Raw genomic sequence first — 22,001 nt, forward strand, 5'->3', positions numbered from 1 at the left:
GACTTGTCTCTCTCAGGATCTGTCCTGGATTTTGTTGGTTTACTTCACCCTATACCTCCTCAGACCCGAGCAGTTCTCGGTCAACTCGTTGTTGATCTCTTGACTTTTAGATTTTAATCATTCCCACAGACGTCGCCAATTGTTGATGCATAAATTTGGCCTCTTAGTATTTCGCCAAATTCGCACCAATCTTCTAGGATAAAAGGGATCGATGAGATCTGCAAAACAGAATAGCACTAAGATCGGTGTGGCTCTAGCCACACGGGCTCCGATGCTTAAGTTAGAATCGGAGTAATTGAGTATAAAGTGTAGGGTGTTGTGAGCATACCTCTAGAGTTTGACTTAATTCCCTATTTATAGAAGTTGAATACTTGAATCCTAATCTCCCTAGAGTTTATAGAAGTTGAACCCTAGTATCTTTAGGAGATCTGGACTTTTTGGTCCATGTGCTTCGTCGTGGATCTAATGTCAGATCAAGGGTCGAGATCAGGCGGGCACAAGGATTGAGGGGAGTCGAATTAGGGTTCTCGACCAAAAGGCCGAGAACACCTCGGCGCTGAGGAGGCCTGGTCGGTGTCGAGCACTGCTTGGCACCGGCCACGGGTCGGTCCGGGTTGGCCCGAGTCAACGATCTTCGACGATTCCCTTTCTATCGCTTCGTCCATTTTGTATTTTTCTTCCCATAACAAAAGGTATGAGCTAGGATCTAGGGATCTTTATGGGGCGGGGATCGGGAAGGCCGAAGCTCATCCCCACCCTCCATTTAATTCCCCATCCCCGCGAAATTCCCCACGAAATTTCGCGGGGATCGCGAGGTGGGAATTTTCCGCGGGGAATTTACGGGGATCGAGTTCCCCATGAGATTTTTTTTCCGTGTATTATTTTACTTTTAAATTATTTTTCAATTAAAATTTTTTCTTAAGAAAATTTCTAATTAATTAATTAATTTTCAACGATAAAAACTTTACTTACATGGTCTAATACTCCTCTTTATATTTGGTAGGTAGAGAAGAATATGATTTTATTAGTATATGTAAGTATAGAAAGAATACTAAGATTTTTTAGTATAAATATATTTAAAAAATGTGAGGTGTGGCGGGGAACGGGGAACGGGGATAGGGAATGCATTCCTCGTCCCCGTCCCGTGGGGAATTTAAACGGGGATTTCCCATCTATTTAGGTAGGTCCCCACGGGGATGGGGCCCTATGGGGAAAATGAACGTTCCTAGTAGCATCTAAATTTTTGACCAATTGCCAATTTAAGAATAGTGTAATTGGTTAAGACACCTAAGATTAAAAAGTCGTGAGTTCGAATCTAAACTCGATATATCATGCTAAAAATATTTGACCAATTGAATTATAGTTAGGTTAAGGGAGGTTATAAGTATTTTGATAGTATCAAAAAAAAATTTATTTATGTTTATTTTGCTTTGAAGGTCCCAAATATTTTTAAAATGTATCTTCTCAAAAAAAAAAAAAAATTAAAATGTAGTTACGTGGCTATAAATAAATGGAGAAGAAAGCCATAAGTAATAGTTTAGGAATTTGGCATTATGTGTATTTTTCTTAGTATTGAGTTTTATATTATTTGTAGCTTATTTATCGAAAGGTAATATTCACTTAATCATATTCAAATGGATGGTTGAACTCTCAAGTCACATATCGAGATAAAATAGCTAATATGACTCCAATAATTGATATGGAAAATTTTCCATCGAATTTCAAGATAGCACGGTCTAATTCAATTCACTCGACTTAGTACTATTATTATATTGTTTGATTCATATTATATAATACATTATTGAGATTCTTGATAGGGAAAGTTGCTATGATTTTAGTAGTTGATGTGATAAAACTTTATATTATATATTGTTGAGAGGGAGATGCTAGCTATATGACTTTAATAAGTTTATGTGACGAAAATATATTGTTGAGAGAGAAATGCTGAATATGACTTTAATAGTTGATGTCAAAATTTTAAAAACATATTATTTTATATATAGTTCAATGAATTTATTTATGCAACTTGAATATGTGGAATAATCCCCCAGCTTGAAATGAGTAACGATGTATTTAGGAATGCTTCTTCGAACAAAGTACTTTGATTATAAACACTTGAGAAAAACCTTTAATAACAAATTATTTGAGGTTTAGTTCTACTCTATAAATAAAGTTTTTAAGTACTTTATGGTCAAGTACTTGATCCAAAAATTATTTTACTTCAACGACTAAAATAAATATTTTGAAATTTTAGTAACAAAAATGATAATTATTTTAAAATTTAAGAACAAAAATAGGAATTTAAAAATTTTAAAGTCCAAAATAGATTAAGTATGTGTTTAATTAGCCTGTCCTTTCAAGTAGGTGGATGATTAAAAGAACTTTTTAAAATTTGTTAGTATATAGTTTTTTAACCCATTAAAAATGCTTTTTAAAAAATTTCAATGATCAAAATACTTTGAAAAATTCTAGAAGCAAATTAAAAGAATACTTTTTTTTAGAAGAAACATTTAACTAATTTATTTTTTTTAGAAGTTCTTATATAATGCTTTGTTTAATTATGATTTAAATCTTATTCTTTGGCTATTGTATTTTAAAATTCAATTTATTATGGTTTTAGTACTTTAAAATATCTATTTCGGTCTCTGTATTTTTAATTTTTGACCATTTTAGTACTTGTACTTTAAGACATTAGTTTAGTCTTTGTACTTTTAAAAAGTGATTATCTTTGTCGCTTTTTGTATTATTTTCTATCTCAGTTTGGTCACTTTTTGTATTCTTTCCATCTCAGTTTTTCTAATCACAATTTAAGTATAACAAAATATCAATACATTTTTTGAAATATTGTCATAGTTTTGTGTTGAAAAATTTGTCGCGTATAAAATTTTAGACATAAAGTAAATTGGACGTTTTGAAAATACATAGACTAAACTAGACAAATTTAAAAGTATGAAAACTAAAATGAACATTTTAAAAATATATAAATCAAAATGAATAAAATCTTAAAAGTACGAGATTAAAATATAGTTTTTTCAAAAGATGCTAAACACCTGTTCAAGAATCAAATCCAGATTTAAACTCCTAATTTTCTTATTTTTTGTGATTATATGATTGACTAATTTAGTATTTTTTGTCCAAAAATAAAAATGGTCAAATGTCATGTCACATTTATGATTTATTGTTCTCATTATGTCGAAAAAAATAGAAAAAATAAGAAAATGGAAAAATAGAAAAATAGAAAAAAAAAGAGAGAGAGAGAGAGAGAGGGAGAAATCTTTGTCTGTTATCGTTGACAAGGACCCGCAAGAATGAGACGTTATCTTCTACGGTCGCTTTCAAGTTACAATTTTTTTTCCCGTTGTTTTAAATTGATTAAATTATAAATTTAATATCTCGAACTATTAAAATATTTCAATTACGTTCCTAATTAATATTTATACTTAAATGTTAATGTATGATGTTGATTGAATTAATAAATAATAATTTTGCATAATACATGTGTATAGAAGAAAGTCACTTGGATAAAATAAAACATGAATGCACAAAAAAAAAAAGAATTTTATGAAATAGGCAGACGATATATATATATATTTTTTTGAAATAGATAGGTAGACGATATTAACTCTGTGCTATTTGTGTAAATGTCTCATATTGTACTATTGAGTTGCTTTCTTATGCCACACTCGTCATCGGATTCATGCACTTGTTAGTTCAATCAACAATATTTAAGTAATAATGTTAACGATTGAGACGTGTTAAAGTCATACAATCTAAAACTTAAAGCATTTGATTTTCCTTTATTTTTAAAAGTTAAGAGGTTAAATAACCACAACTATTAAGGATTGAATTAAGGATTGATTTCGTATTTAACAATTTTTTTATAATTTCTTTAAATTAATGCATTTTACCGTTAAAAATTCTATTTTGATATGGTAATTTTCATGTATCCTATTTGATTCTTATATTTTTAAGCCTCTCGTTAGTTGATTTTTTTTTATGAATAAAAATATTTAATAAAAATCTAATATAGAGAGGCAGAGGGCTCTTGTGCAAAATTTAAAAATTGAAATACAATATTTGAAAATTGAAAGGCTAAAATATAATATTTAAAAATTTAAACGAAACGTATATTAAAAAAGTTTTAGTGAAAGAGTATAATTAATTAAAACATAAAATTGGAGGGCTGACATTAATATATATATTTTTTAGAAATATAAAAAATTTCATTTAAATTTTGTTTTTAAATCAAGTTTTGTTTAAAAGATAATGATTATCGTGAAAAATTAATTTTAAAATACTAAATAAATATATAAATCAACAAAATTCGAAAATTGTTTTGAAAAATTATTTATGTCAATTAATTTTTTTCTCATAAAAAGAATAATATTTTTAAGTTTTAATTACTGTATTTTCAAACAGCATATTCTCATCTACTTTTTATGTTCTCTTTCTGTCACATCATTTGTCTTTCTTTAAATTCCCCTTTTTAAGAAAATAATAATAATAATAATAATTATTATTATTATTATATATTGATATATGGGGCTTACACGTGTACCTTTTCATTTGGCCTAACAAAGTAACTTTTTCATATATTATTTTTATTTACTGAAATAAAATTAATTAAATTACAAGCGATTTAATAAGTCCCTAAAAATTAAAAAATGTCTAATAGGTCTATAAATTCTTGAAATCTATATTTAATAGATCTTTGAATTTTAAAAAATTTTTAGTAGGTCCAAGATCTATTAAAAAATTCAAGGAATTATTAGACTCTTTTTAAAGTTAAAAGATTTATTAAACAAATGTTTAAAATTTAAAGACAGGACACACAACCTCAATAGTTGGAGGACCAAAGTTGTATTTCAACCAATAAAATATGTGATTTTAAAAAATTATGTTTGAGTCTTTTCGTTCTCAGAATCACAACAATTGTCGAGTCAAAACAACGATCCAACCATAGAATATTGAAGTGGGTTAATTCAAGTTATTTGGTTTATTTATTCTAAATTTTGTAAAAAAAAGTTAAAATGATAATTTGTTTAAAAAAAATTTATGAGTACAATGTGTGGGATAATGATTCGAATTCACCACCTTTTTTATTAGAGATATGTACTTTAACCCGTTGAACTATGTTCAGATTAACTGAATAAATTATGTTCTAAAAGTTAGTTATTGGAAAGTGAGAAAAAAAATCTATAAGAAATTATTTGATTAATTTTATTTGATTAAAATACATTGACGCAGTAATACTTTTATCTTAAACTAAAATTTACACATTTTATAATTAATAATATGTTTGAGATAATTGGATGCAACCCTAAAATTAACTTTGAAAAATTCATTCACTAGTTAAATCCAATTCATAAGCTTTCAATTTATTTGAACCTAATTTAACAAAAAAAAAAAAAGGTTATATAACGCAGCCAGCCCTATAGTTTGATTTGAATTGATCATAATTTTTCTGATCATATAATTTTTGTTACACCTAAACTTATAAGTTAGGTTTCATGGACTTTCTAGATAATGAACTAATATAAGTTTTTTTTTTTTAAAAAATCTTTGAATACTACGATCGAAATAATTGATCTAGAATTTAGATCTATAACACCTTTAAAGAAAATTATCAATGCTTCTATGAATTCCGTAGAAAACCAATATAATATTGTACTAAAAAAGTTACCTAATATCTTTTTAATAGAATATTACATTGAAAAAAAAAAGTTTGAGAATTTGGACTTACCCCTTTAAAAGAGGTTAATATTAAAATTTTGATATAGTTAAACTGTCTTGGTATTTTCAGAAGTAACGATTTAGTCTTCGAAATTTTAAATTAAATCCTTTAGTTTAAGTCTATCGATATTTTGTTACAATTAAGTCTTTAGAATTATGACATGACTTCGAACTATGGGTTGATTTATCATGGGATTAAAAAAATAAAAGAAATAAAAATTAAACCAAAACATTTTTCTTCTCCAGTGATCCACGCATCGTAGCCGCAGTCACATGAATGTCGTCGTGTTCTCTTCTCCAACGAAGCAAGCTAGATTCGGACTAAATTATTGCTATCGCTGCTGGTTCGAGCGTTGTTGGAGGGGATGTTGCGGGGGGGGGGGTCCATTGTCGAGTTTGCGAGGGCTATGGCTCGTCGGCGGAAGGCTGCACCACTTGTGGTATTGTCGAATTTTGAGTGAGGTTATCAAATTTGTTCATAGGTTGTAGATCCACGCCGCTAGAGGGACGTCGCTGGCCATCAGGTTCATACCATTGCAAATCTACGATGCTCGTAAGTTGCATAGCCGTGGGCTTGTTTGTCACATCGACACTCGTGTTGTGCTCGAGATTTGCTGAAGTTACACCACCAGAGGAGAGAACACGAGAGGGGTGTAAGTCTGCAAAGGAAGGAATTTGCAGTTGTGGGTTGGGGGGATTACTCAGTAGAAAGTCGATCCCTAAACCGACCCAATAATTAAACCGATCCTTAATTGTCAGCTCTTAAATTTAACATAATAGTTAATGGTAGGAAATTAATTGTAACCAATTTTAAATCACAGAGACTAAATCATTACTTTTAGCCTTGAAATAATGCTAGATTAGACATCATATCATACTTTTTTAATGATTCGTTTTTGGTAGTTGATTTGTTCCTATAATATAATGCATCATCTCATTTTGTCATATCAATGATTTTGGCTTTTGATCAATATTAAAGTAATTGGGACAAAAAACATATAAACTCATCAGATAGTGACATTTCAAAGCTCTTGAATCCACATGGATTTTTTACCCCACCCCAATGATCTCAATAAAGAATAAAAATACAAATTAGAAATCAACTTGGAGCATTATATTTTAATTGTCTGTATAAAAAAATAAAATTACATTTTAATTGTCGAATTTTCATATTTCAAACGTTATAAGTCAATCCGAACATAACTCGATTGATATAAAATAATAAATTTTACATATTTTAATATTCGCCACGGAGTCTAAAAATTATTTAACAAACCCTAGCACTGTTTTTTTTTTCATTTTTCTATTTATTGGATCAGTTCTGTATAAACAAGTTTTATGAAGTTGGTTTAAAATGGATCATATGTCAAATTTCCTATTGGGAAATAAAATAAAATAAAATAATGTCAGAAATCAGATTTTAACAACATTTATGTAATAAAAATTTTATATTTAAAACTTAATTTGGTCTTATTTGGAGTATATATATAACTACAAAAGCATAGCTAAAGAGTAAAAGCATTTCTACCTCTCCAAGAAAGTTTGATTTTTAACTAAAACACAAAAGATAAGAAAATACTATATATATAAAAACAAAAATTAAAATAAAATTTTAAGCAAAGTACACATACTAAAATGTAATATCAGAATAAACATAAAAGTTGAAAATTTTGGCTCAAATATCTTTAAGCTATAAATTTAACTTCCCAACTTTCTAGTTATATTCTAAATAGCTTGAATGGTCGTTAATTGCCTTGAGAAGGCTGATTCTGAAGTATCCCGCACAGTAACCATACAATCGATTTCTGAAACGACCTTAACAAATCGGAGATGTGAGACCCCTCATCTTCCGCCGATAAATATGGAGATCACTCATGTACGTAGGTATGCAATTTTGGTTCATCGTCTTGAGAGCTATAGATCAGATTCATATTGATGACTTGTTGGAGTGTTGTATTTGCTTTTTTTGTACATATCTCCTCCCTTCACATACCTCGTTTCGAATAGCTCATCTTGTCAAACCCTTACGTGCTCTCGAAATAATCGGTGTTAATTAGTTAGCTATTAAATATTTATATATATATATAATAAAATTGATTACCAAAGCAAAATGGTTATTAACTAGGAATCTAACTTAATAGAAAAATCGTTATGAATCAAGATTCCTAAGTTAAAGTTAAATTTGTAACTTAACGAAATAATTTCCTTATATAAAATATTCGAGCGGCCGTTTCTCTTCTGCAGAGGAATAACAATTCTTGCGGTAGTTTGCGGTGCGATTCGGTGAAAGATTCGATTCCATTGTCGAACAGTGGAAACTCGAGAGCGCCATATTTCACGCGGGGTTTGCTTGCAGTACAAATCGTCATTTCCAGAGCTGTTTTTCCAACTCTTAATCCTCCGTTTCCAGTTGAATTATTGGAGCTCTGTCGATTTTTGTAGCAGCTTAGGATCTGTTCTTATTGCCGAGCTCTACAATTCGATTTCCTTGCCAAATTCAGCTGTAAGTGTTTGCCTTCTCTTTCTCAAACGTTGATTTGTTGTGGGGTCGTTTTATTTATTTGCTTTTTTCTTAGCCTTTTATCTATCTGTTTGATGAATCTCTATCATCTGAATTTTTTCGTCGCATGAACGTTTGTCGAGAAATTTGTTTCGCTGTCAGCACTTCTTTTGTTGAACATTCAACTTCTGGATTTAATTCCAACTTGTTTTGTTTTGTTTTACTAAACTAAACAATATATATATATATATATATATATTTTAATGATGCTGCTTCCGAAGTTATTTGTTGGTTCTTCTTCCTCTTTTCTGCTTCTGATTCTTAATTGTTTCGTTAATTGATTCTTTGAAGGCTGTTGTTTAAATGCGAAAAGTTGGTGTTTAAAGTACGTGTTCTGATCAGGAAAATTGAGAATTAGATTACCAGAACTTCACGCTTGGATTTGTTCCTGATTGGAGCTAGAAAGGCACCCGTTTTTCATATAGGAACAACTTCAGATTTTGAAGTTTGTTTGGTGGGCGTGCGGTAGATTTCATCTTACCGAGTCTGAAGATTGGAAAATATGGAAAGATTCCTCACGACCATTGCCACAGAAGCTCAGGCGGGAGGGGAGTCTCTGGTCTCGAGCATAAAGATTGCAGTGTTACCAATAGCCAAAGTTTTCACCATGTGCTTTTTGGGTTTTCTGATGGCATCTAAATATGTCAACATTTTACCTGCAAGTGGAAGGAAACTTTTGAATGGGGTATGCTACTCAAATTCCATCTAATACCTTCCTTTTGCACTTGTGCTCAAACAAACACTATAAGTAATAACTTAAAACCCTTAAAACCTTTGTTATAGAAGTGGCCTATGAGCATGATGCAAGGAGTGAGTCCTTGATATTCTAGTTATTAAGAGGAAATTATACTTTCGGACACAGCAGAAGATTTGTGCTGATTTTTTTTCTAAAATGATTGTTTCTGCATCTTGTGCTGCAGTTGGTCTTTTCTCTTTTGCTTCCATGTTTAATATTCACTCAGCTCGGGCAAACTATTACTGTAGAGAAAATGCTTAAATGGTGAGAGCCAATGTATACCTATATGGTTTCATGTTTGTATTTGAATCTTGTTATAATATAACCATGTCATCCAATTTCATTTGTGGCCTTATGCAGGTGGTTTATTCCCGTAAACGTTGTTTTGGGTGCCATATCAGGTTCACTAATAGGATTAGTTGTTGCATCAATTGTTCGTCCTCCATACCCCTTCTTCAAGTTCACGATTGTACAAATTGGAATTGGTAAACCACTTGATCTTGCAATAGTAACTTTGACATAATGTGTTTGTATGACGTGCTCTCTATTTCTTAGTTAGAGTTTATATGAGTTGTTTCCTGTTTCTGTCGCTTAGCTGGCTGGTTACATAGACATCTGTGGGTGGCCATTAGTTTTAACTAACTGCCAAAGGCAGTCAGTTTGTATGCGACTCGATAAAATTCTGTCCATTTTAATAAATTGATAGATTAATTGATAAAATAAGAATAATATTTATCTTCTCCCGAATTGAGTGTGGATCAACTACTTGTGCACTAATTAAACGGTGGTGTGATGTTTGCCCTGTTTGTGACACAAGTCATGTTGGCAAGACATGCAGTAGCTGATTTCAATCCACAATTGCAGACAAATAAGCTAGAAGAGTTGTTCAAATGAGTATAAGTTATTGAGAAATCAATGGATTAGGGGCAGGATCAAATTGCTATTTCGTTCAGGGCAGACTTAGTCTAACAGGGAAATTCCAATGAATTGAGCCTATATGACAGATGCTAGGACATATATCCACCTGATACATTTTGCTAGCTACTAACTGAGGATGAATTTAATTCTAGTGGGGGGAAGTGATGTAATAAGCTTGAGTGACATACTGTGTGTTTTTTTTTGGGGGTCTTTAAGGTCATGCTAGTTTCTTGTTTTTCTAAGTCTTAGCTGACTGGTTAACAATGTTTGAATATTAAAGATGAGATTTTTTTCCTCTTTAACTATGCTTTGTACCTGTACTTTAAAAACATTAGTAACAGGCCGTAAACACTTCTCCTGCTGTTGAATGAATTGCAATATCTTTGATCTTGTGTCTTAAGTCTCTCTCTCTCTTTTTTTTTTTTTTTTTTTTTTGTGAAAAACAAATAATGGATCAAACAGATCATAGTTTTTCTGTACATAATACCTTACTGTTCATATAGCTAATGTATATATGCTGTGAAAATGTTACTTAGACTTCACAGTTTGGTTTTATCATATGAATATTCTATTTTGTAATAATTCTATGTTTCGATGTTGGAATTCAGGAAACATTGGGAATGTGCCTCTCGTTCTCATTGCAGCTCTCTGTAGGGATGACTCCAACCCTTTTGGTGATACAGAGAAGTGTAGCACTGATGGAACTGCTTACATTTCCTTTGGCCAGTGGGTGGGTTTTTCAGCTCTTGTTTTGAATTTTTAATAACTTTCCATCATAAATCATTCGAAACATCAAGTATTTCTTTGTCCATCCCTGATTTAGCCTATATTCACCCCTAAGTAACTATTACTTCTTATACTGTGGGCTCCATCGTTTGAAACATAACAAGGAAGAAAGAGAGTGGAGTGAAGTATTTGATCTAGAGAAGTACCATTTGTCTAATTGATGTTCACTTTCGATTTCTTTTTGCACTTATTCTCTTTGCTATTAACTCAAGATGGGGTACCTTTCGTAATTCCTTCAGGAGGCGTACATTTTTGTTTGTAACTTCTCACCTTATCAATGGCTCTGTTTCTTCGCAAAAAAAAGAAATAGTTCATCTCTAGTTAGCTAACTTAGCTAAGTATAATTTATGAAAGTACTAAATAATACCCATACAATTATTTCATAATGTCAAGGTTGGTGCTCTTATCCTCTATACCTATGTTTTCTCGATGTTGGCACCTCCTCCTGAGGGTACATTTGACATTAAAGATGGAAGTATTCCAGTTAAGAACCTTCGAAAGGATGACGCTCCTGAGCAAGTTCCCTTGCTTGTCCAGGAGGTAGCTTCAACGAATTCAGATTCTTTTAAGAATGAAGAGGTGAGAGACTTTATTTCGATTTGTTGTTAATATTTCATATTCAATTGAACAGATTCATGACGAGGTTCAACTTTTTACTGGTATAATATGAATATAAATTATGGATGTTAATGCTATCATTTTTGATTTTGAGCAGATTCTATAATCTTGAGATAATCATTAAATTTATGCTGCCTTAGTTATGGAAATAAATCTACTCTTAGTTATGGAAACTAATCTGCTGTGAAATTTTTGGGAATATTAAGAATTAGCTATATGTCTATTCAACCTGAAAATTACGAAATAGTTCTATCGAAAATCATAAAGATTGAGATGTCTGGTTACTTTTTGGGCTTTGTTAGGTTAGCTTACATGTATTTTTATCCATCCTCGCTTTACTTAAGAAAAGAAATGCAGAGTTGAAGTTGACTGTTGTGATCTTCCTTTTGATGCAGGCTAAGGGCCTCCTTATGTTTTGGATTGAGAAATTGAAGCTCAAGCAAATTTTTCAACCTCCTATCATTGCTTCAGTAAGTATATATCTATTACTTCTAAAAAGATTTAATCTATCACCAAGGGTACTATGAACACACCCTAAGACTTGATAAATTTCATGGGAGCATCATTTTCATCCTCTTTTGATATTGTGAACTGAAATTATGTACTCAAGAAATACTGAGTTGGAGTTTCTCTTATAAAGGCAAAAATTGTGAATGGAAAAAAAGTAAGAGATAAATATGAGACAGTTTCACGTGAGAAGATGTATATCACAAAGTTAGAGTAGTGTTCTTAATTGATGTACTAATGCTTTTGGTGTTCTTGCTAAATTGATGAGGTTTCTGAACTTCCAGATTCAAATACCTTTCTGCGTTCTTTTGTCACTATACATATTAATTGATTATGCAATCTGTTGCAGGTCCTAGCTATGATAATGGGTGCAATACCATTTTTAAGGCGATTGATCTTTACTCCTGATGCTCCACTATTTTTCTTCACTGATAGCTGCATTATTCTCGGGTAAACTCTGGAAAATCCTGAACAGTATTGTTGCTCAAGTTTTGTTTTGGTTGGAGGATATAAAAGATCATTTTTCTTGCAGTTAGATTCTATAAGCCTACCTATATTTATCAAGAAATTGTGCATAGTTTTTTAAGTAAAACAAGTCAATAAAGTAATACTTCTACAATTTTACCGTTTGATAGATATATATTATATATAGTGAGCAAATAGTGTAAGCTCCTAAATTAATGTGTTTTTGAACATTGAGTTGGATGTCCAAGATGTATTGTTCCACTTTTCTTCGCATCTAACAGCGCTTGTGATGTTATTGTTAGGGAGGCCATGATTCCATGCATCCTCTTGGCATTGGGAGGGAACCTTGTTGAAGGTCAGTGCAGTTATGATGATGATAAATTTATGTCATAGTTGCAGTAATATATAGCTGTTTTTTGGTTTCCAAGTTTAAGATTTATTATATTTTTGTTTCATTTCTACTTTATTCCTATTTTTTTTTAACATTTTAATCCCTTAACTTTTAGAAGACGATAGTGTTGGTCATTGCTATTATTTTGTTACTTACTATTCATCCTTTCATTACTTGTTTCGACTAACTTATGTGATTTCTATTATATGCCTTCATCAACATGTTAATACACATACTCGATTTATTTAAAGAAAAATAATAGGGAGGACCGAAATGATTATCTTTCTGAAGTTCAGGGATAAAATCTTGAGAGCTTATATACTGAAATAGAATGAATATAGAACTTCAAGGACCAAAATATATATTTTAAAAGTTTAGGGGCCAAAATGGAATGATCTTGAGGTTCAAATATATTACACGTATTTCACCATATGTTCAAATTGCAGTTTTGTATCTTTTAATTTCATGACAGGATTTAATAAATTTTGATTTGCTTGCAGGTCCTGGAAGTTCAAAGCTTGGGCTACGGACTACTGTTGCTATTATTTTTGGACGATTGGTTTTGGTGCCTCCTGTAGGACTCGGCATTGTCATGTTCGCTGATAAGCTTGGCTTCCTTCCTGCCGATGACAAAATGTTCCGATTCGTTCTTCTTCTTCAGCATTCGATGCCGACGTCTGTCCTCTCGGGTAAGCTTCAATTTTGCCAAACAATTTGAATTGAATATTTGCACAAAGACAAACCAACTTGCCCTTGAAGGCAAAAGGGAAAGAAGTTTATAGTTTCCCTTTCCTCCAGCTGCTAAATCATAAGCTTAATAGTGACTGGATGAACTTAACAGTTTGATCAGTCTTATCGACAACGTCTGGATCGTTTTCTCACGAAACAAAATTTTCTCTGTAGGCGCCGTGGCGAATTTGAGGGGCTGCGGGAGGGAATCTGCTGCTATTCTTTTCTGGGTTCATATATTTGCTATCTTCTCGATGGCTGGATGGTTCGTCCTCTATTTCAGGATACTCTTCTAAAGAAATTGCAACCTTGTGAATTCATTTCATATTCCGATCCTTCTGCATATTCTTTATTTGTTCTATATGTCTTTCATTACTTGTAGAGAAGACCAACAATATCTTGGAGATCAGATTATTGTATTATAGAGCTGAGTATATTGGTAGTTGTTCCAATACGTTTCAATAAGAATTCAGTTTTTCACTTTCATTTTCTTATTTGGTAGTTGTTCCAATACAATAACTTTTAGGGTGGTGTTTAAGGGCTGTAAATGTTAAAAAGCATTTAATAGTTCATAAACCAAATTAAACTTTAAAAGTGTCGGATAGATCTTTGGATGCACTTGATGCACTGCACGAGTTATGTCTACAGATATAATTAAGTGATTTAAGGTCCTAGTGTTTTGTTCTTGCTCTCAAGTTCCATTGATTCTTTAATAGAAAAAATCCTTCTCGAGGTAATTTTGTAATTTTATGTCTAATTGATCTTCAGCATATTTTATATTTTTTTTAGATACATAGTTGTAAAGATAGATTTATTAGACACAACATTAAAAGTTTAATGTTTAGAGATTTATTAGATATTTGTAGTCGGGTAGAAGCCCAATGATCTACTAGAAAATAAATACAAAAATCTAAAAGTTCAATTACTAAACTTACAATTTTGTTTATTTACACCTTTGTTCATAAACAAAAGGCATTGTAGAGATCTAAATAAAAATTTGTTCTTTGTCCATAGTATTTAGTGTAAGGTGACAATTGCATAATTTTTTACCAAGAGATTGGAATTTGATGATGATCATATAAAACAAATCCATCTGTGTCAAATATATATTTCTATTTACATAAATTGTAAGAAGTGAAGACTATACACTCACAATTGAACCAGTTGACCTGTTTATTACTGCCCCATTGTGCCCAAAAGCAAGGCAGAAGTTGGCTTTTAGGGTTCAGGACCAACTCTTCTATGTCAACACTGAATAAAATTTTGAAAATTCACTGAACTACATACTGAAAACCTCAGATTCCAATCCCTGGAAATCAACAAAAACAAGAAAGCTCGTGTTAATTTGATTTTTCGAACTGAATCGGGCGATGGCTAGACAATTTACCACCATCTCCTGGTTCTGTTGTTCTCTCTTTGGTTTGATGAATCTGCAATGCGAGCACCGAGCTGCCTTCTGTCTGTAAATCGACCTCCCGAAACTCTTTGATCGCATAGAGGGTTGCCAAACCAAAACATCAAGGCTATACCAACAAGACCAACGATCGGAGCAGCGACGAACAGCCATCGTCTTCTACTTCCCTCTCTACCTGAATTGTTACTGTTGTTAACTGCAGAGTTTATGTTGCTCTGCTCTTCTCCTTGGCCCATTTCGGACTCTGCATTTGCTCCGACTCCATTCAAGTCACCAGGAGTTTCAGGACCCACTACTCGATGCTGAAGTCTGTGGATCTCTGCAGTAGTGTTACTACTTGGCTTTCCCTTTTCGTAATCTTGATCATCGGTTGGAAGTTCGTATCGGCAAAGGGGACACGAATTTCGTGCACTCAGCCATGGCAAGATACAGGAGGGGTGGTAGAGGTGAAGACAAGGGAGTTGATTCACTTCTACGCCTACAAGTAAGAAATCTTTGCAAATTGCACAGGAGATACTGTCATGCTTCAAATGTTCTCCAGAAATCACCAATCGTGGGAGATTTTTCACGATACATACGGCTGCAGGAGGTGCTCCACGTCTCGAGCTGGTCGTCTCGGCAATTTGCTCAAGCAGTTCTTCAAAGCCTTGTCGGTCAAGATAATCACCAGAATCCCCAACATAAGATATTAATTCTGATTCTTCTGTTCTTGCATAGTCATTGATAGCATAAAATCGCCTGTTCCTCCTTAATCGCCCAGGAACCGAACCCTCATATCCCGGTGAAGAACGTCGTTCATTCCGATCAACAGAGTGACCTCTCCTGGTAGCACTAGAAACATGAAAACCTTGAAGTTGTGATCTAGCTTCAGTAGAGTCTACCTCAAGTGTATCTTGCTCTGTGTCAGCTTCCGTTAATTCACCACGATCTTCATCCTCATCGCTCGAGTTCCAATGGCTAATACCAGCACGCATGGGATCAATGTCTGTATCAGTATCAACATCGGATCCCTCGCCCGGCAGAACAAAATTGTCCGTATCCAAGAAACTTTGTCCATCCAGCGACGCATCAGAGTCGCCCCCATACGTTCTATAGGAAACATCACTATCACCATAACCATGCCTATAAGGCCCAAAACTGAAATTTGATTCACTCTCCCCAAACATGGAGTCAAAACTATCTAAACCATCAATTTCAGAATCGGAGTCTACTTGTCGCCATCTTCTAGATTGATCAGGGGTCATATGGGAACTCGAGTGCTGCACAAAACCAGCACCATTAGAACCATCTACATGTCGATCCCCGTAGCCAGAGATGCTGGCTTGACTTTGTCTCACAAGGTTAATCATATGGCTGAATTCCTGTGAAAAAAGATTTCCAGCAGACTCTGTACTACCATCCCTTGTTCTTCTCCCTCTTGGCGTTGTCCTATGATAAGAATCCCGCACAGGGGTTTCAATATCTTCAAGTAACAAAAATTTACAATCCCCACATATACTAATTGCTTCAAGTTCAGCGGTGGAATCATTATCGGGAACTAGCAGCCGTTGGCAAAATGCACATGTTGGCAGCTGAACCGATCCATGTTCGTCAACTCGTTGATCGCTGTCCATGACAACATGGTCAGTGGATTGAGTAAAATCCTCCAAGATTCTCTGAGAGTCAATGTCCATCTGAGATGAAACCAGCGAAGCACAAACAATGAACAGAATGGAAAACCAACATGAAGTTCAAAAAATGGTGAAGTAACATCATTAAGAAGCATGGATATGAATATGACAAGGATACAGTAACACAGTCATTTTTTTTTTTAAATCTAGGACATGAAGATGACAAGAAGACGTTTATTAAAATGTACAATTTTTAGTATGTATCATTTTTATACCAGAAAATTCAAAGACAATAAGTTTATGCATTTTTATAATTAAAAAATGAGTTTTGACGTATTTTGCACTCAAAATTTATTATGTTTTCAATAACTATTTAGGTCTATTTCTTATACTTAACCAGTGTTCAATACGTCAAGTTCTTCCTTTGGACTTTGTTTTATAGAGTGAAGACAGTCTGGAAGAAATTCCCTCGCTGAGCCCTCTCTCTTCTATGTGTGGTATGTGTAAGTGAAATACTGAAACAATCGATCATCTTTTCTTTCACTGCTCTTTAGATTTTAAGGCGTGGTCTAATGTGTGAACAGAATTGGGTATTTTCCTTTGCATCCCTAAGAAAATCGATGAGTTTATCTTGGAAGGTTTTGCTGGAGCTTCTCTTGGAGATATATATATATTGTTTTTTTATAACGGGGAGTCGGAGCTTTGCTCCCCTACACGGACACCCCACCCGCCCCAATGAGAAGTAAAGTTTTTGTCTTTGAAATTGTGCGGCTAGAGCTTGGAAAGAAAGACACCATAGACTTTTTGAAGATAAGAAGTCCGAGTAGGATTCTTTTAGTATGACTCTACAGCATCTTGCTTCTTGGTGGGCACTAACCACACGAAATTCTTTTATAATTACAGTTTACATATGATAACAAATGAATTGTGTAGTCCTTAGGAGAGGGTAAATCTCTACCTTATGCCTTTGGGTTGTCTTCCACTCTTCTCAAGGGCTTTTTGAATATATTGTTTCAGTTTCTTACTAAAAAAAACGGCCAAATCAACTAGTGTATGACTCAGATCTATTGCACTGACAAGTGTCAGTTCGATACGTGCCTACTAATAAGTGTCTCATATGTATCCAAACTGAAGTGCACGTACTTCTCGGCACAAAAGAGACAGAATCTTGAGAAACATAATCATATTGATTCTAATATAAGAACCCTTTAAAAACGCCTTAAGGAACGCCTTGAACAGGAACTGCCTCTTTTGATAATGAAAGTGATGTTTCTTATCCCAGAAAAGAAAAAGGAAAAAAGGCCTTCAGGAACTGACTACAGTAGTTCAACTATATACCATCATAAGTTCTTGTTACAAAGAAATTAGACACTGCCTTGTTATAGTTTTCAGCACTCGTAGCCATGTGCTCCGAGCTCTTAACTAGTCGTTATGCGGTATCACTTAGAGCCACTTCTAGTTCGTGCTTCTTCTAGTGCACGAGTGACTACTCCCCGCCCTCTACTACGACCCCGAGTTGAGAAAATAATTGAAAGACTTAAGACCATCAGATAAGCAAGCATTAGATGGCACCTTCACCACTTCATTCCTAACCTCACTTCACTCTCGTCTTTTCAAACTTAACCATACTCTTTAGAATTCAAGCACTCAGTTGTACAACAAACAGATCCTGTTCAAGTAAGGGCATCTTTCAAACTTAACCACACTTATTTCAATCTAAACTGAAATGCCCTTTCATTCAATAGCATGAAAATAATTCTTCAATACTCAACAGAAGCTCAAGCTTTTAGAACTTATAAAGCAGGAGACAAGGTAAATAACCATGATGGGTGTTGATAAAATGAAAAAGAAAAAACCAATGTCAGTCCCCATTATGATGCTAAAACCTCCTAGAAGTGTAAACTCAGTCCCAACAACTTGTGTTCAACAAGGGCTCAAGAGAAGACTACAGAAGTTCGATCAGTAAACAAGAACTAGTGTTTTGGAGCCACTATTTTACTCCCTCGAGAATAAAGTTAGCGAGCCAGAGACCAAAAATTCCAAATCGAAAACCAAACGATTAGAGCAGAAACCACCGGAACCGCATTACATACAATTAGGGAAAACCAAAAAAAGCATCAAAACGATCGGAGAAAACGAATAGGGGTTGCGATTATTACCAGTGAGTTTGTTTCCAGTGCTTCAAAACTCCAGCATTCGGCCCGAGCTCATCCGATCGAGAAACTTGGGGGAAACGAAGAGAAATCAATCAACGAAACGAAGAGAAGAGAGAGAGACAAATAATTGGAGAACGCTGTTCAGAAACATCCGTCGTGGGTCGATGAAGAGGGGTACGAAGATGAACAGAAATCAGAGAGGGGAAAAACTGTGGAATTTTGAGGCGGAGGTCAATGGGGTCTTCTTCGATCGAAGCGATTTGAAGGAGCGGCCGCCATTGGAAGATGAAGAACGGAAAGTTTCCTAACCAAAACGCGCGGCGTAATTGACCCACCAACAAAACAACCTTCTCAAGAAAAATTCAACAAAATTTGGAAAGTGTGATTCAAATCTTCATCTGGGTGTTGATGATTTGATTTGATGTAATTGGTTTCTCTGAAGAAAAAGTTGGTTTTTTTTCTTGTATGATGATTACAAAATAAAGTGTTCGGTCCCAAAGACAAATGGGCCACTCTCATCCTCTTTAGGCTCAGGCTGTATCACCCACTGCACTCGGGCTGCTGCCTCTTTCTCTTAACTTATTTTTGTTCTTCCTAATGGGATTTTGAAAATTTCCCAACTTCAACGTTATGTGTGTGTATATATATATATATATATATGTTTTGTTAAAATATTATTTCGATGATTCATTTTAGTCTACGTATTTTTAAAATATTTTTTTTGATTCTTATATTTTTAATTTTGATTATTTTAGTCTCTATATTTTCAACATGTGGTCGTTGTACTTTAGGAAGGGGTCATTTTGGTCTTTATTTAAAAGATTTCAAAATTAATTCTATACACAACGAAAGTCTTTTAATATAAAATCATAGTTATATTTTAACGAGTATATTAAGTGTAGTGTCGGATTGAAATTAAGGTAGAGGAAATGATATTAAAAATAAAATTAAGGGGCCAAAATAGTCACTTAAAAGTACATTGACTAAAGTGAACCAAAGCTTAGAGTACAAGAACCAAATGAATATTTTGAAAGTATAGGGACCAAAATGAACTAAAGCTCAAAATACAGGGACTAAAATAGTATTTACTTGAGATCTCTAAACCAATATAACCAAGAGACCTTAAATCCTTGTCAACTAGGCTGCCCCTTTCAGATCTAACATCATGTCTATCTTGTCTCTTTATTTTAGAGTTAGTTAATTTTTGTAGGAACTTTCTATTTATATAGTTTTTTATTATACATAAATTATTTATGTATCATAAAGAGCTACTATTATAGATTAAAAAAAATGTCATGTACCTCGAGGTTTTATTACTTTTTTTTAAATAATTGGAAGTTGGAGTTTTGCTCGCTTATACTTAAAAGGCAGCCGTACCCGCTTCAAGACCCGGGCCCAAGAGACATCAAGAGCTTTTGATATTAATTAGTTCATCGGAAGGTTCGAATTTGAGACCTCTAAGTCAATATGGCCAAGATACTTCAAGCCTTTACCAATCGAGCTGTCCTTTGGGGCACCCAGGGTTTTATTACGGTTGGGATTGGTGGAGTCAAATTGACGTTGGAACGAGTTGAGGACAAGTCGGAGTCTAGCCGGGACGCATCAGGACGAAGCGGGAATGGAAAACAGGTGGAGGAGTGCTACAAGGCCATCTAGTCGAGAGGACAACGTTGCATCACCGCTACAAAAATAAAAAAAATAATAATAAAAAAATAGCGCGGCACGCATGTTAACGCAGCTATGTTTGCAGCGCCTCAATGCTGCGACAACTTTTCTTATAAAAAGTGCGTTTTGATTAGGTTTTTGATAGCCGCTTTGGGGGATTTTTGTGGCGTTTCAGAGTTAGCAGTTCGGGATTGTTAGTAGTAAAAAGGGTAAAGCAAGATCAACACATTTGGGGTAATTAAATCTTGTTCTATATTGTGAGTTTCGTTCCTGTACCTAAACATATTGGGGTTAAATATAAAAACTAGGGGAATTTTTACTTTTGTATCCAATCTTTGATTATAGTGTAATCCGCATCTGAGCGGAAGACTGGACCTAGCCCGTAAATTGTTGGGTGAACCAATATAAATATGTTATTTCTTTTATTGCTTTTCCTATATTTTTCATTGATTTGTAATTGGCTTAGATAACTGGATACAACTTGCACTTAATTTCCCAATCATTATTATTGCTAAGTATTTAAGTTTAATGCTTCTACAACAAAATGCTTAAATTTTTTTTTCTTTTTTTCATTTTTTACTCTTATAGCCTAGTGAACCAATTCTAGCCTATTTTTATTTCACCACATAAAACTTTGTAATCTAATCAAATAGGAGAGATTGGAGACATTCATTCTAAACAAAGTAAGCAACAATGTGTTTTACTTGGAAAAATGTGATATATTGAAGAAACGACAAGCAGCCTAACTTATTTAACATAGGGCAAATTTGACTAATTGATTGTGGTCTATATTAAATATCGTTGTAGTGTAAACCTGGAATTATTACCAATCATATAAGATTTAAATATTGTTCGGTAACGTTCATGTTTCTTGTTGAGATACTTATAAATGAATTAATTTACCCAACCCATGAGCTTAAGCTTTTGGGTTGAGTGATGTTTATTCATCCTTAAGATGGTATCATGGCATGCATCAAATATTCAAGTGAGACATAAATCGACTGATCAAGGTATATATCATCGATCGAAAGGTCAGATGTTCAAATCTTCCATATGTCATTGAACTAAAAAAGAATCAAACAAAGTTGTTCATTTTATATTAGTTCATATTTGATCTCTCCTGTGAAAAAGAACGATTCAGAATAAGTGCTTTTAGTACACATCTATATAGAGAAAGCACACAATAGTTATTATTTATTGATGAGATCATGCAAGTCCGAGAGGAGAGTCCATGAGAGTTGAGCTCTTAATGCATACGTTCAATGACATTGACAACCATTATTAGATAGTGAACAAAATCGCTTGATATCATCAACAAACTTGTGTATGGGTCAACAACAAAAGCAAATCACTTATTTATTCTTAGAATGTGGAGAACCCAAAAAATTGAACAAAGAAAAAGTGAGTTTAAAGGCAACACAAATTAGAATCAACAAATTAAACATCCCCATAGATATGTGTTGTCAAATGAATTATTTAGTTTCATTTGGAAGGTGGCAATGGGGCCATAAAGGGCAATTTGAAGATATCCCTTTGCAATTCAAATGCAACTCTAATGAGTTGTCATACCAAAACTCAACCAAGGAAAAAAAAAATAAAAATTTCTAAATATAATCTTTATTAATATATTTTAGAATTTTCAATTTCTATCTCAGAGCATTTTGTGAAAACAAATTCAATTTCTATCTAATACCAGAGTGAAAATGAAATAAC

The 22,001-nt window shown here is 33.4% G+C and overlaps 2 protein-coding genes across 4 annotated transcripts; one reads left to right on the forward strand and one right to left on the reverse strand.

The window, feature by feature from the left end:
• The first annotated feature begins 7,960 nt into the window (after positions 1-7,960).
• LOC111023177 (Auxin efflux carrier family protein) lies at positions 7,961-13,929 on the forward strand. Of its 3 annotated transcripts, none has more exons than XM_022300552.2 (11): positions 7,961-8,236; positions 8,585-8,978; positions 9,214-9,293; positions 9,390-9,514; positions 10,556-10,677; positions 11,127-11,312; positions 11,747-11,821; positions 12,208-12,308; positions 12,626-12,678; positions 13,215-13,403; positions 13,618-13,929. In XM_022300552.2, exons 2-11 carry the CDS (start codon positions 8,796-8,798, stop codon positions 13,737-13,739), a joined length of 1,236 nt encoding a protein of 411 aa, XP_022156244.1. In that variant the 5' UTR covers positions 7,961-8,236; positions 8,585-8,795; the 3' UTR covers positions 13,740-13,929. The 3 variants fall into 3 exon arrangements, with proteins under 3 accessions (XP_022156244.1, XP_022156245.1, XP_087983089.1); XM_022300553.2 differs by having other exon boundaries at positions 8,636-8,978; XM_088126963.1 differs by lacking the exons at positions 7,961-8,236; positions 9,214-9,293 and having other exon boundaries at positions 8,840-8,978.
• A 608-nt stretch (positions 13,930-14,537) lies between these two features.
• On the reverse strand, positions 14,538-19,149 carry LOC111023188 (RING/U-box superfamily protein). The gene is made up of 2 exons (XM_088127725.1): positions 18,627-19,149; positions 14,538-16,530 (listed from the first exon to the last, which is right to left on the reverse strand). Exon 2 carries the CDS (start codon positions 16,528-16,530, stop codon positions 14,827-14,829), a length of 1,704 nt encoding a protein of 567 aa, XP_087983851.1. The 5' UTR covers positions 18,627-19,149; the 3' UTR covers positions 14,538-14,826.
• Between the last annotated feature and the right edge of the window lie 2,852 nt (positions 19,150-22,001).

Source organism: Momordica charantia (assembly GCF_013281855.1).
Source record: "Momordica charantia cultivar OHB3-1 chromosome 1 unlocalized genomic scaffold, Mcharantia_2.0 BLBB01000001.1, whole genome shotgun sequence".
NCBI lineage: Eukaryota > Viridiplantae > Streptophyta > Magnoliopsida > Cucurbitales > Cucurbitaceae > Momordica > Momordica charantia.